The 13,736-nt window shown below is 29.5% G+C and overlaps 1 protein-coding gene across 6 annotated transcripts in view; it reads left to right on the forward strand.

The window, feature by feature from the left end:
- LOC142324256 (uncharacterized) overlaps nt 1-13,736 on the forward strand; it is a 440,588-nt gene that overhangs the window by 391,994 nt on the left and 34,858 nt on the right. For all 6 annotated transcript variants that reach the window (XM_075365118.1, XM_075365119.1, XM_075365120.1 and 3 more), the window contains one exon: nt 12,633-12,787. In XM_075365118.1, coding sequence (XP_075221233.1) covers nt 12,633-12,787 — 155 coding nt within the window. The remainder of the gene's footprint in view (nt 1-12,632; nt 12,788-13,736) is intronic.

The following is a 13,736-nucleotide window of genomic DNA, read 5'->3' on the forward strand; positions in this document are numbered from 1 at the left end:
AATTTCAAAAAAATTAGAAATTAGTTTTTAGATATTCTCATGAAAATTTCATACACCAAAAAGGTGTTTATCAAGTAGATAAATTAATTTGTTACCTAGAAATTAAAAAAACAGTAAATTACAGTGTTACTCCAGTTTCATCCTTTAAACTCGGAATCTCAAAAAATCTTTTCTTTGTGTCAACTTTCGCCGTAAGAAGAACATGTATATAAATTTTTATCAATTTATCTTCAGTAGTTTTTGCTGGGCATTGATGAATCAGTCAGTCAGTCAGAACATGTTCTTTTATATATCATAACTTATGCGATTAATTTTTATATAAGCATAATTATTTAGTACTACTACATAAGTATGCTTATGTGTATGTAATCATTATATCTATTCTATTTCTACGTATTAACAAAAGTTTTGATTTAAAAAAATATATTTTGCGTAATAGAACTTCCTAATTTCTAAAGGGATTCTTAATTACGCATCGCGTAAGGTATTTCTCGAGTAACGTCTGTTATTGTAATTTAAAGTTCGTATATTAAAATTTCCTTATTTATTAAAAATATACTAGCGATAAAACTAATGTGTTGAACAAAACAGTTACATACGATGTAACAAAAAAGGAATAGAAAAACTTACTTCAAAAACGGCATAGAAAGACAACGACGCATGTTTATTAAATGTCCTGCCATCGTAGATAATTTGATTATTTTGTCGGACTATCTCAAAATTGCAATATAATAAATAAATATATAAGAAACAGCAGGAAGAATAGAACTAAAATTATCTTTTGAAAAAAAGCAATATAAAAAATAGCCCAACTTTTTAAAAAACCAGGTATGGAAAAATAGAAAAAGTAAAATAGTTAACTACTAAGAAAAAATGGTTTTAAGAAATTTTGCGAACGAAATGGAATCGTCCTATCGTCTTAACACAAAAAATTATTTATTTTCCTAATATCTACGTTGCAATCTGATCAAGTAGTGAACAATAAGCAATCCCCCACGGTCCAACGAGATGAGAATATGTATGACGTAAATGAGGTGTAGTCCTTTACAAATTCAGGCCGACCATTCCTGTGATTTTTTTGTTAATTGAACCCCAACCACCAAATTACATCGGTAACTAGTATTCAAATCCGTATACAGCAACTAACTTTTACCAAGATTTGAACCTCAGAATCTTCGACTTTTCAGTTAAACAACTGATTTGACAAATTCATTTGTAATCAGTTGTTAACAGCTGATTTGCGACGACGAGTTAAAAAAACTACTCTGTAAATGTAAAATTGTAATTTTACGTAATATTTTTAATTAATTAAACTTGTTAAGAAACCTTATCAATTCGTATTTATGCCTACGTATTTATACTGAACCTAATAAAGCTAGTCCACTCAGACATTGAATTCACCAATAAACTTGGCGCGAATTGTATATGGTGTTTTTACCAAATTTTCGAAGAAAAATTAGGTATTACTTTCGATCGCATAATGGGAGTATGGGAAGAAAATGAAACTTTTCTTTACCTTTTGAGGAATGCGGAGTACAAAAATACCATTCACTTAAATTGCGGTTTCCTAATATATTTTTTTTATATAGGCCTATTTATAAGATTTTGTGCCTGTTGAAATTTAGATATGTTGTAGTAGTATATCTGAAGTTGCGCGTATAAATTTGATGAAAATTGCTTGAATCGTTCTTGAGTTACGCTCAATTTAAGGTCGAAAAAATGTTAGCGGAACAAACAGAATTTTGTTGCTTGAAAATTTCCAAAACTACTTTATCGATTTCATTGAAATTTATGTTTGCTGTAATAGTGTTTTTGAAGTTGTGCATTTGAAAATTAGATAAAGATTGGTTGAGTCGTTCTTGAGTTCGTCAATTTAAGGTTGAAAAAATTTGAAAGCAAAATAAAATTACGAAAAGTCTGCCTTCTTTTGCAGAATCGCGCAAGAAATTTTTATTGTGGGTGCCCTTTAACAGTCCCATTTTCGGCAGAAGTTTTCCTTATAATGAAAATTTATTTGTAATGACACTACGACTGGTGCCATGATACTTACTAGTCATAGTATCATGATTTATTATAAATGCTCTACTTTTAATACAAAGTCATTAATTTCCGTATTTGCCTACAGATCTTTCCGACAGACATTCCTTTACAATTTTTAAAATGATGACATTGATTCACTACATGTTCCCAGTTCGTAACACTTTTCCGTCTTACAAATGACACATCTAGATGTAGGATACATATTTATTCGGTGCAGATGGACACCATGAGTCATAGCCAGTTGTCATCTTGAATATGACCACACTGTCGCTTCTGGGACTGTCAGTATAGGTAAAAAAAAAAAAAATATTAAAGAAAAATAAACAATTAAGTTTAAATTTACGAATTTTTTTTAAATTTCAAATTTTAAAGTTAGTGTTAAGCATTTTATAGGTTATTAATTAGAAAAACCATACTGTAATGATGTATTGAAGTAATTTTAATGTAATCGGCTTTTTATAATTAATTAGATAATCCAAAGATGTATTTTTGATTTGATAATGTAATAATAAATAATTACTGAAGAGAATTTCTAACTAAATACTTGCATAATTTTAATTGAAAATAATTAACGAAACGGGTAACAATATTTATTAAACGATAAATTTTGCATTTAAAGTAAAATTCACTTTAATTTAAATTTTCTATCTTTTCTGGTGTCTACAGAAAAGAATAATACAAGTAAAACAATCGATAAATAAAACATGTGTGTTTGTAAATAGATACTCAACAAAATTCAGTCTCGAATTTATTGCGGAATTAACGGTATTAAAAAACACTGAAATTACAGTTACTAACACAGTTACACGTGAAACATTATTAAAGGTATAAAATATGTATTAATATTTATCTTTCTGTCTGGCGGCAGGTCCCTTACGCCACCGCTGTCTCCACCCATTTCTGTCCCAAGTCCTCCTTCGTCCCCTTGTATTTTCCGATCCTCACCTCATCTATTAACTTCACATCATTTTTCTTCTACTGGCTCTTCTAATGCGGTTGTCAAGATTCCACCTCCTCTGACCATATGTTCTAATCAGTCTCCTTTTCTTATGTTTATTTCCCGTATAAGTACTCTTTCTTCTTTCACCATGTTCATTACTTCATTCCTCACTTTATCCGTCCATCTTACTTTCTCCATCCTTCTCCTTATCCACATCTTAAAAATCTGAATCCAATCCCACCTCCCTCATCGTCCATACGTTTAGGGAGGGGGGATCAGAGGGTGTCTTGTACTTTTCTACAAGACACTCCATACATAGCATTTGGTTAACCTCTTCCTTAACGCTTAAGTTTAGACTTTTACTACACAGTAATTTACTCTTCTTACTGAAGGCTTCCTTGCCATTTATATCCTTCCTTTTATTTCCATTGATTTTTTCCAGTTTTCTGTCGCCGTAGTACCCAAATATATGTGTTTTTTTATTTTTTATATTCCATTACTTGTCCTTACCACTAAATCCTAATGGTTGTTTGTATATTTTTATTTAGCTTTAAAAAAATAAATAATATATATATATATATATATATATATATATATTATTTATTATATTATATATATATATATATATATATAAAGCTAAAGCAATTATATAGTGTACACATTAAAGTTTTATTGTCGTATTTAAACACAACATATACGTAATAATGGTGATAAGTTTCTTAAAATAAATTCAATTTTTTTTTAACACACTTTCAAATTAAAATTTCTAAGTGATTAATTTTTACTTACAATATCATCAGGAAGTTAATATCTCAATCAGTGTTGACGGTAGTGGTAAAGATTGTTCTTCGTTCTTTCGTAGTACTCTAATTAACTTCTTGGAATATATGAATCTAAATGTGGCTAAATCATTATATATCCAAGAAGATCTACAAAAATGCCATACTCGTCGATTTTATCATCGGATTTTCAATGTCAACACATTTTGTGACCATTTGAAGCCAGCTTTCATGAAACGGTTCTTAATTATTCTCCGAAAAGGCTCTCAGAGTATTTACAAAATGCTTGTAAACGCGTCGGACAACAAGACGGACCGGGCAGACGTCGAGTCTGTTGGTGGTCCCCTGTAATAGCAGAAAAGAGAGCTGCAGCACTCGCTGCGGGGAGGAGAGTACAACGGGACTCACGACGAAACGGAAGGGTGGACGAGAGAATGAGGGAAGAATATCGTAATGCAAGAGAGGCATTGACTGCTGCGATTAGGGATGCTAAGCTTAAGGCTTTGGAGGGGCTTATTGCTGAGCTTGACTTAGATCCCTGGGGGGGACGCCTACAAGATGGTAATGGATCGCTTCAGTAGGCCGGTTCCCCCCTCTCTGGCGAGGTGGCTCTCCAGATGGTAGAGCTCTTTCCGGTTACGGAGTCAGGTTGGAGTGTTATTCTGGTCGAGCATGACAAGAGGTTAACCATAGAGGAACTGAAGAGTGCGGTGAATACGTTACATCCAAATAAGAGTCCGGGGCCGGACTTGGTAACCGAAAAAATAGTTAAGAAGATAGTGGCTCGGCATCTTGAAAATATATGTTTTCCAGATTGCTGGAAAGAAGCCCGATTAGTCTTAGCACCAAAGTAGAAAGGCACAAATCAAGATAGGTTCTTACAAAGGTCCATATGCTTATTGAACACAATTGCAAAATTGTTTGAACGGTTGTTCGTTAAAAAAACTACGGGCGGAACTGGAGTTGATGGGGCGGATTATCAGCTAAACAGTACGGCTTCGAGAAGGGGAGGTCTACATTCGACGCGTTAAAATACGTATTCAGCTGGTTAGCAGATAGATCCTCCCTTGGGGAGGGGATAGAGTTAGAGGCAATGGAAACATAAAAGACCGAATCCCGGACGAGCGACCTCCGTAGGGCACGGCATAACCGGATCCTGCGGAGTCCCAGGAGATAAGAGGCGTGGCAACCACTGAGGATGAGCAATGCACAATGCTGGTCCATCCTCACTGGCAAGGAAAAAAATTATTGTAATGATCACGCGGAATAGAAATTCTTCAGTTGTTTGATTAAAATATTTTCAGCCAAGCCGTCAACTCATCGTAGGAACTAGGTGAGGGGATGGGTGGAATTTTATGTTGTCGAAAGTACATCCGGTGAGTCACGCGTAATACCACAAGATCCATAGCTACAACCTACTGTAGCACAGCATTACTGTTGCTACTCATATTAATGTTTTTTTATCGTTTTACATTTCCTAGAATTTTATACGTTATTAATTTATCCTCTTTTCTTCATTATACTTCTGTCATCATGGCAACAGATGTATATAAAGTAAAATGACTAATATGTTGTTCTTTAATGAATATCTGTAAAATATTTAATATTTACACCACTATAATTATATAAATTAAAGTTCCACTTACCAACAATTTTAAAAGTATATATCCGAGTACTTTCGGAGCCGTTATTCCATCATCAGGGATTTCCCAAAAGTTGTTAATTCTGATAAGATGTTCGCGATCGCAAATATCTTACGAACATGACGTTACAGTCTTATTGACGTACAATGTAATTTTATTTCTTGACGACCGACTATTATGAACGTAACAATTTTAATTTAAATACAATTATACATTTTAATTTGAATTAACATATTTTGGGAAATCCCTGATGATGGAGTAACTGCTCCGAAAGTACTCTGATATATACTTTTAAAATTGTTGGTAAGTGGAACGTTATTTTCTACAATTATATTAATACCAACGGTGCCAAATGATTAGTAAATTAAAACTACTATAAATTACCACAGTTACTACTATTCTGTATTTCGCAATTTTTTTCTAGCATTTGTGAAGCGGGTATACTTCCTTCTTCGCCATTTACTCTTCTCTGTAGTTTTTTCAATCTTTTTCATTATGCCCTATACGAAGAAATCGAATATAGGACGATTATCAAGAGCCGTTGGTGTGTGCAAGTTTTAAGAAAAAAGAAACCAAAGAGGAAAGAAATCAGCGCCTGAAGGTTGAACGTGCTCGCGCTTCAACCAGAAGAGCGATTGTAAATATATATACGAATATGTATATAAATGCTAAAGTTTCTTTCAACCATGAGGAAAACGAACGCGTCCGGGGTCGAGGGAGCTGCGCCCCTGACTAGTCAGGCATGCTAAGCGAACCCAGACCGGCTAGTAAATATATAGATATATATATATATATATATATATATATATATATATATATATATATATATATATGTTTGTAACGAATTTGAAATATTTCAGTTGTTTTATTTAGTATAAATGAATATTTTTCTTTTATTTTGATTGTTACATATTAATGCATTATATAGATAATGTCAGGCAGAAATGGGTGGATATTCTACTCCATGGATAAAAAATAAATAAAATTTCGCAGTATTTGCCTGGTTGCATCAACGGAAAACCATGTTAAAACCTTGATCAGAGCAACATTACAGAATATACAATCAGCCGATCTCCGTGGCAGAATGGGTCTCGGCCTTTCATCCAGAGATCCTGATTCGAATCCCAGTTAGGCATGGCATTTTCATACACTACAAAATTCCATTTCCATATCCCATGCACAAGCTCAAGAGTATGTGGCAAAATCAAGCCAAAAAGTGATAATATTCTATATTAATAATTAAAAATATAATTACGTGAAATAATGTTAAATAAAATACTAAATGTATAATATGAATCGCAATTCAGAAAAAATCAATAGAAATTATTTGAGCCCATGTTTCTGCACTCTTTTAACGGCTATATAAAAAATTTAGGTTTATAATTATTATCGTGAAATTTAATCTTTCATACTAATTATTTAAATATAAACACATAAATAATATTAAGGAAATACCTGAAGATACTAAACGTATGAAATAATTACAGAATAAATTATAATTCAGAAAGCGTTAATAAAAATTATTTAAGAACAAATTTATACATGATGTTAAACGTTATGAAAAAAAAAATTATCCAGGGTTCCTTTTTTATTTTATAATTAGTATTAATTAAAAATTCATCTACAAAAAAATATTGTTTCTACAAAAGTAATCATCTAATTGTATTTTAAATAAATTGGTGGGAAGATTTTTTAAATGATCTTGTAATTTACTAAAAATGGCAACAAAACCACAATAAAGTTCTTTCTCGTAAACTGAAGTATTGTGTTGATTTAATGGAAAATATAGGATTAGATGTAGCTGTATATCTATAATACAATCCATATTATTTAAAATATAAATACACTATAATCAAGTTTTAATGGATTTTATTACATTTCGGATTTTTTTTTTAAGATTAAAGATGTAGTTATAAGTTAAGTAATACACTATCTCAAAATGATGTACTAAATTTCATCTTTACAAAAATGTTTTTTTGCAGAATAAATTTATGAATATAATGGTAGAATCAATGACATCTATATCTATAATGATATCTATCATTATCATATTTTTCTTTTTGTACTATCTCTGATTTAAGAATTTTTTATGGAATATTACATTAATTCTATAGGATTTTTAAACATTAGCTCAACCAGATTTTTAAGAATTTTAAGTAGCTATATAAAAGAGATCAAGATTGTGTAGATATAATCAGTAGTGGAACTGAAAAAATCCAAATTAAATTAGTATTATTTGGATTTTAATTTTTAAACACCTTTTAATAGATTTATTATTGTAATAGGATTTTAACAATTTTGGTAGTTTGGAAGAGTCTTATTACTGTTTTATGAGATAAATCATATCAGTGGACCTTACTATTTCCAGATTATTGAAAATAGACCAAGTCCCGGTCGGCGGGGTCGTCCCTGCGGGAGCCTAGGCTCTTTGTGGGGTCGGCGCTGTCGATTAGAGGCCAAAGGCGTAAGGACCGAGTCCCGGTTCCCTGCTGAGGCGCTGAGGGACGGCATAGTCGGACCTTGGCTCTAAAGCGGGGGATTAGAGGCAGGCAATGTAAAACAAAAGATCCGAGACCGGGGAGGCCAACCTGCCGTGCCGGACGTATAGCCGGCGGGTGGGGGACGCCTCCTTTGAGAGTAAAAGGACACTCTCCCCGACTGAGTATACTTAATTGGATATCCGGTTGGGGAGAGTAGGGAAAAAAAAAAAAAAAAATTATTGAAAATAACTTGATTTGAATTTTCAAAATCCTGTATTACTATGCTGTAGAGAAAGATAAAATTTCCAAAAAATGAATTTAAAGCTTTTTAATATAAATTAAATGGAATATAATTTAAAATTATATTACATATAATTGATTGTTTTTAAAAATTAAATTCCATTAGTGATTTTTTATGTAAGATTAATGTTGATAATTTAATATTTTTAAAATCTCATCAGTATTGATATTTTATTAACTTAAAAAAATATATATTTCAAATTTTCAATCGCATACCAAACCAAATTTTATAGTAATTTGTTTCTTAAAACATACATATTTCAAAATATTTTCAGTCGTCTTTTGCAATCTCTTAGTGGTTAATACTACTTCTTATAGAATGGCATCAAATGATATAACTGCTATCAGAAATTAATTGGAAAAATTTGTATTTTAAATGTGGTTGTAAAGTGTGTGGGATTTGAATTGTATCTGTTCATTTATTTAGTTATTTCCTTTTTACTTGTTTATATATTTCATAATGTTGAAGTATATTAAGGATGTGGGTCTTTTCTTGTATATTTGTAAAGTTTTGTTATCAGTGTAGGTATAGGCATCCTGTTTGACCAATGTAGTACATTATAGAGACAGAAGAGTTCAGTCTTATATATACATATATTTACTTCAGTTTTATATATTGCACAGCCATTGTTTGTATTTATTGATTGTTGATTTATTAATTTCTTTATACTGTCATAAAAATATACAAATATATTAATAAAACTCAGAGAAAAAATTCTATCATGGTTGCCAGTATATGTGTGGTTAGTTTTTATAAAGTAAATTTATTTATTTATTTTATTTTAGTCCAGTCTGAAGTTTTACAGAAAGAAGAAAATTAATTAATTTTTTTTTTTTGTTACACTTTATTTAGTTGATTTTACTAGTTTTCATTCTTACAGCAAACCAAAGTGCCACAAACAGTTCCTGTGGCAAGAAATATAACGCAAATTAATTTTTTCAAATAATTACACTAATTTAAATCATTATCTATTTCAATAAATTCATGTATTCTGTATTGTAAAGCCATTCACTCATGTTTCTACAGAATTTCAATATTTTATTAAATACTTAAATTTTTCCTAGAATATAATTTAAAAAACATAGTCCAGTGTAACTGAATGTTCGAAATTGTTTTCTGAAAGCAACATATATTTTTAAATGAACTATAAACCTACTAGGTAAATTGAGATTGTTTGGTGGGATATGAAACTTTTGAATCTAATTTTTATTTTATGAAATTGTAATCATTTTGATTTTTTCCTGAAAAAATATCTTTGGCATATATTTATTCAACTTTCTTGGCAAAAATTTAGGAGGGCCGCTTTTAAAATTTCAAAGTACAGAATTTAAAATTATTTTTATTTTGATAGTTCTAGTAAAACTGATTACAAAATTAAACATTTTTTGTTATGTATGAATAGAATATTCAGTTCATCAATTCTTTGAACTTTTTCGGTGTTACTGTTCGTGTTGACCTAAAAGAGATATTAGTACTTTTTTCTAAAAATATTTAGTAAAAAATTTATCTTTTTTTGTACAAAAACAGCAATTAAAACAATTTATTTTAATCTAAATAAAACAATTATTAGATAATTCATATGTATATATATATTTGAATACAAAAAGCTATTTAAAGCCTATAACATTATGGTAGGTATACTAATACAGAATACAAAGAGAAATTCTGTGATGAAAAATGTATGTATTTAACATTATAAAAATTTAGATGTATATTTGAATAGTAAGCAATTTTTAATACTATAATATAAAATTTAATATTGTAAAATTTACTGTACTCAGACAATTTATTATACACATTTATTTTTATACACTTAGAATCAGTGATGTGATGCAAGTTCTTCATTCAGATCAGAACTTAAATTATATGTTAGATAAGTAATATTAAATATATTATGCCATGTTATGCTGTTGTTCCATGGATAACAATATGGAACTCCAATAATTTAAGAATAGAAAACCATGAGAAAACCTTGAACAAAGCAGCATTACAAAATATAAAATAAAATCAGTATAGAAAAAATTACCAAAAAATATCTCCATCATGTTAGTTGCTGCGGTAATATGATGGTACCTTTTTGTAGGAATCAAGTATAAGTGACCTATCTTTTTTTTTTTGTTGATGTTGCCACATAAACTTGAAGCTTGTGCATGGGATATGAAAATTGACTTTTTTAGCCATGAAAAATGCCATATCTGACTAGGATTTGAACCTTGGAACTCTGTATGAAAGGCCAAGGCATTACCACTCCATTGCGGAGATCAACGAAGTGGTTTTTGATCAATTAAAAATTCTTACATGCATACTGTACTGTATCTCAAAGTCACTTTCTCAAAATTATTAGATTCAACAAATAAATTAAAACTTCCAGTGACAACATCAAAGACATCTTTAAAACTGTATAAATTGTATATAAAAAAACAAAACAAGATTATTTTTGCGAAGAATAAAAACTAAGTGTAGAGTAACTTACCAAACATTTTGTGTGTATGCGTGCGTGCGTGCGTGTTTATGCATATATATATATATATATATACATATCACGTGCGCGCACATACACACACCTTTATAAAGTTTGGGAAAGCCCACTACTTGGGGTATACCATAAGTCACTTTTAAAACTAGGTATGCAAAATATGTACCATGTTGATCAGGATTTGCGTGGCCTAAGGTTCCTTACATCAAAATGTTTGTTTTTCAATCCCCTTTATAATGATTTGTGAGTTGCCCAAATGGCTCTTATACTGGAAAAATATATCATTTAAGTAGGAGCCTTTACTGAATTGAATTTTTCTATGTTTACGTATAATCTTTTTTTAAAGAAATTAATTTAATTTTAAATAAATTGGTCACAAATAGTCTAAGGCTAAATAATAATTTAGGGTGGATAATAATTTATTAGACTGTAATTATTTCTTAAGTGATTCATAACACAATTGTTTAAAAATGCCTTGCAAATGGGTAAGTTTACCTGTAAATTTTATAATGTATTTTTAATATTTGACAAAATAATTTATTCCTCAGATTTTTTCTCTAATAAAACTTATACTGATTAATATTTTGCTTTAATAATAAATAAATCGTAGGTATTTTCTATAAAATCAATATTTCTATATAATATAATATTGATTTTATAATAAACACTTTTAACCTTTATTTACTAACATATAATTTTTATCCATATTACATTTTCCCCATTTATTTATATTAGCTCATGACACAACTAGGTGCTCTCTGCTATGCTTTAGCATTAGCTATCTTTGAGTTGCAGTCAGTTCAAAAGTTTTTGTACTGAACCATAATTTTTTTAAATTAATATTTTAAATCTATTTTTAGAAATAATATTGAACAACTAAATATTGAATATATTAATAAAGTTTTAAAGTAAGATACCTTTGAATCTGATAAAGATGATAATGGTTCAGATTGGTTAAATTTGAAAGCCTTATATGACAATGAAGCTGTTAGTGTATGCTGAAGAATGAAGAGAAGATATTAGCAGAGATACAGTTAAAAGAAGTAAAAAGTGTGCGAGTAAAAGTTTCACAGACTAAAGAAAGAAAAAGTTATAAAGTCAATGTTGTAGTAGTAGGATGATTAAAAAACCTGAATAAAAATCTATTTTCTTTGAAAGTATTGTAGGAAAAAAAATTGTATAGAAAATTTTTAAATGCTTGTCATTAGGAAAAATTTTAACCGCTTTTATTCAATTCCACGTTATTTTTGAACAAATAGTAAAAATATGAAGTAGCAAACAACAGATTAAATGTTTAAAATATTGTTTTTAAAGTTAAAATGTATGAATTGAAGAAATATAATATATTCATTAAGTCTACCTGTTCAAACTCTATGAAATTTTTTTATTCAATTATTGGTTTATAAGTTTTAGTAGCTATGATTTAGAAAAATAAATAGTCTATAATAAACCTTCTTTAAGACAAAACAAATTATGTGTATTTCAACTTATTTTCATATTTACATTAAATTATTTGTTTATGCGAAGTTACTTTTGTACATTCCACTATTTTGTATGTATATGAGAATAAAAATTCAAATTTAAAAAACAAATTGTATCTTTTGTCTATTTCATATTTATATATTAATAATAATATAAAAATAGTAATTTTGTTGTAAAAAAAACTTTGAAAAATTATCAAGTCTTCAAAATTTGTGAATAAGTGACTCGCTTTCTAAACATTAGAAATGTACTTCCAGAAAATCTTTTCAGAAATTTATTCAGCTTCATTTTTGGTTATGTTATGACTGGCATTGTTGTTAACAGGTCCTATTTTGCAATGGCTTGTAAACTTATTTAGGATATAGTCAAAAATTAATTTGATTTTTTAGTGTTTTTCATTTAATGAATATTATTTTTATTAAATTTAATATGTTATGAGAATAATATCGTTTGAGTTTTCGTGTAATCATTATACATTTTTTATGTTTCAGAATCGTAAAAGAACATTGGCTGAAAGAGGAGAAGGTGAAACTGAAATTGATAATGATGTTGAAGGAGAAGGAGACGGTGAAGGAAGTAGCAGTGAAAGTGAAGGTGGGACCAAACGACAAAGAGTAGAAGTGGAAGCTGAAGATGAAAGAGAAAGGTTTACAATTTATTTTTAACTTAAAATTAATTAATTAATTTTTAATAATATAAAATTAATGTTTTTACTTTCTCAACTATGTTGTTACTGCAATACAGTTTTATATATAAAGAATGCTAATCGGGTAGAATTTTATAGATCTTGACACTGCATGACCCTCCCTCTCTAACCAAAAAACAAAGTTTTAGTAATGAAGAATTTTGTAGTGATGTATTTACAACGTATGTACAGTGTGTTTGTATGTTGGCCTGTTCTTTGTTTGATATCTCCTGATTGAATGGATCAATTTGGATAAACTTTGACGTGATGATTTCTGTATGTGGAGCATTGATACCATTTAATTTTGGTTCATAAGTCAAGGAAGCAGAGAGATACGGACTGAACCATGTCTCTATTTCGCTCATGTATCTCAGAATTTTATTCAAAGAGCTGGTAAATCTTTTCACATAATTTACTGCCACTTAGGTAGCTAAGATACTTTCTGTTAATGTATGGCTTATTCAAACCCTTTAAAAGAATGGAGCAAAAAATCTTTTTTTCTTTTTTGTCATTTTTTTTTCTCAAATTCAAATTCTTTTTTAATTAGATGTTTCTCTTACATTAATATATCATTTTATTTGTGTTCAGGCAATTTCATTCCAAGGTGGGGGATGATAAGCATAATTTTTGATTGTTTTTTTTCATCAGATATCATTTTGCTTGATATTTTCAAACTGGAATAAGCTATGTTTGTGAAATTTTGTATGATGACTTTTGAATTTGGATCATTTTGCAATGGGAAATACTTGATACCGTAAACTGATTCTGTGTTTTATTAAAAGTTACAAACCCCTTTAGCATCAGCCTATCTTAATGAATTTTGTTTCATTCAAGCTAAGATGCTGCTTAAAAAGAGTTATCATTATTTACATATAATCACTATATCTATAACCACACAAGTTGAAGTGAC

The sequence above is a fragment of the Lycorma delicatula genome, chromosome 4 (genome assembly GCF_047948215.1).
Source record: "Lycorma delicatula isolate Av1 chromosome 4, ASM4794821v1, whole genome shotgun sequence".
In the NCBI taxonomy this organism is placed as follows: Eukaryota; Metazoa; Arthropoda; class Insecta; order Hemiptera; family Fulgoridae; genus Lycorma; species Lycorma delicatula.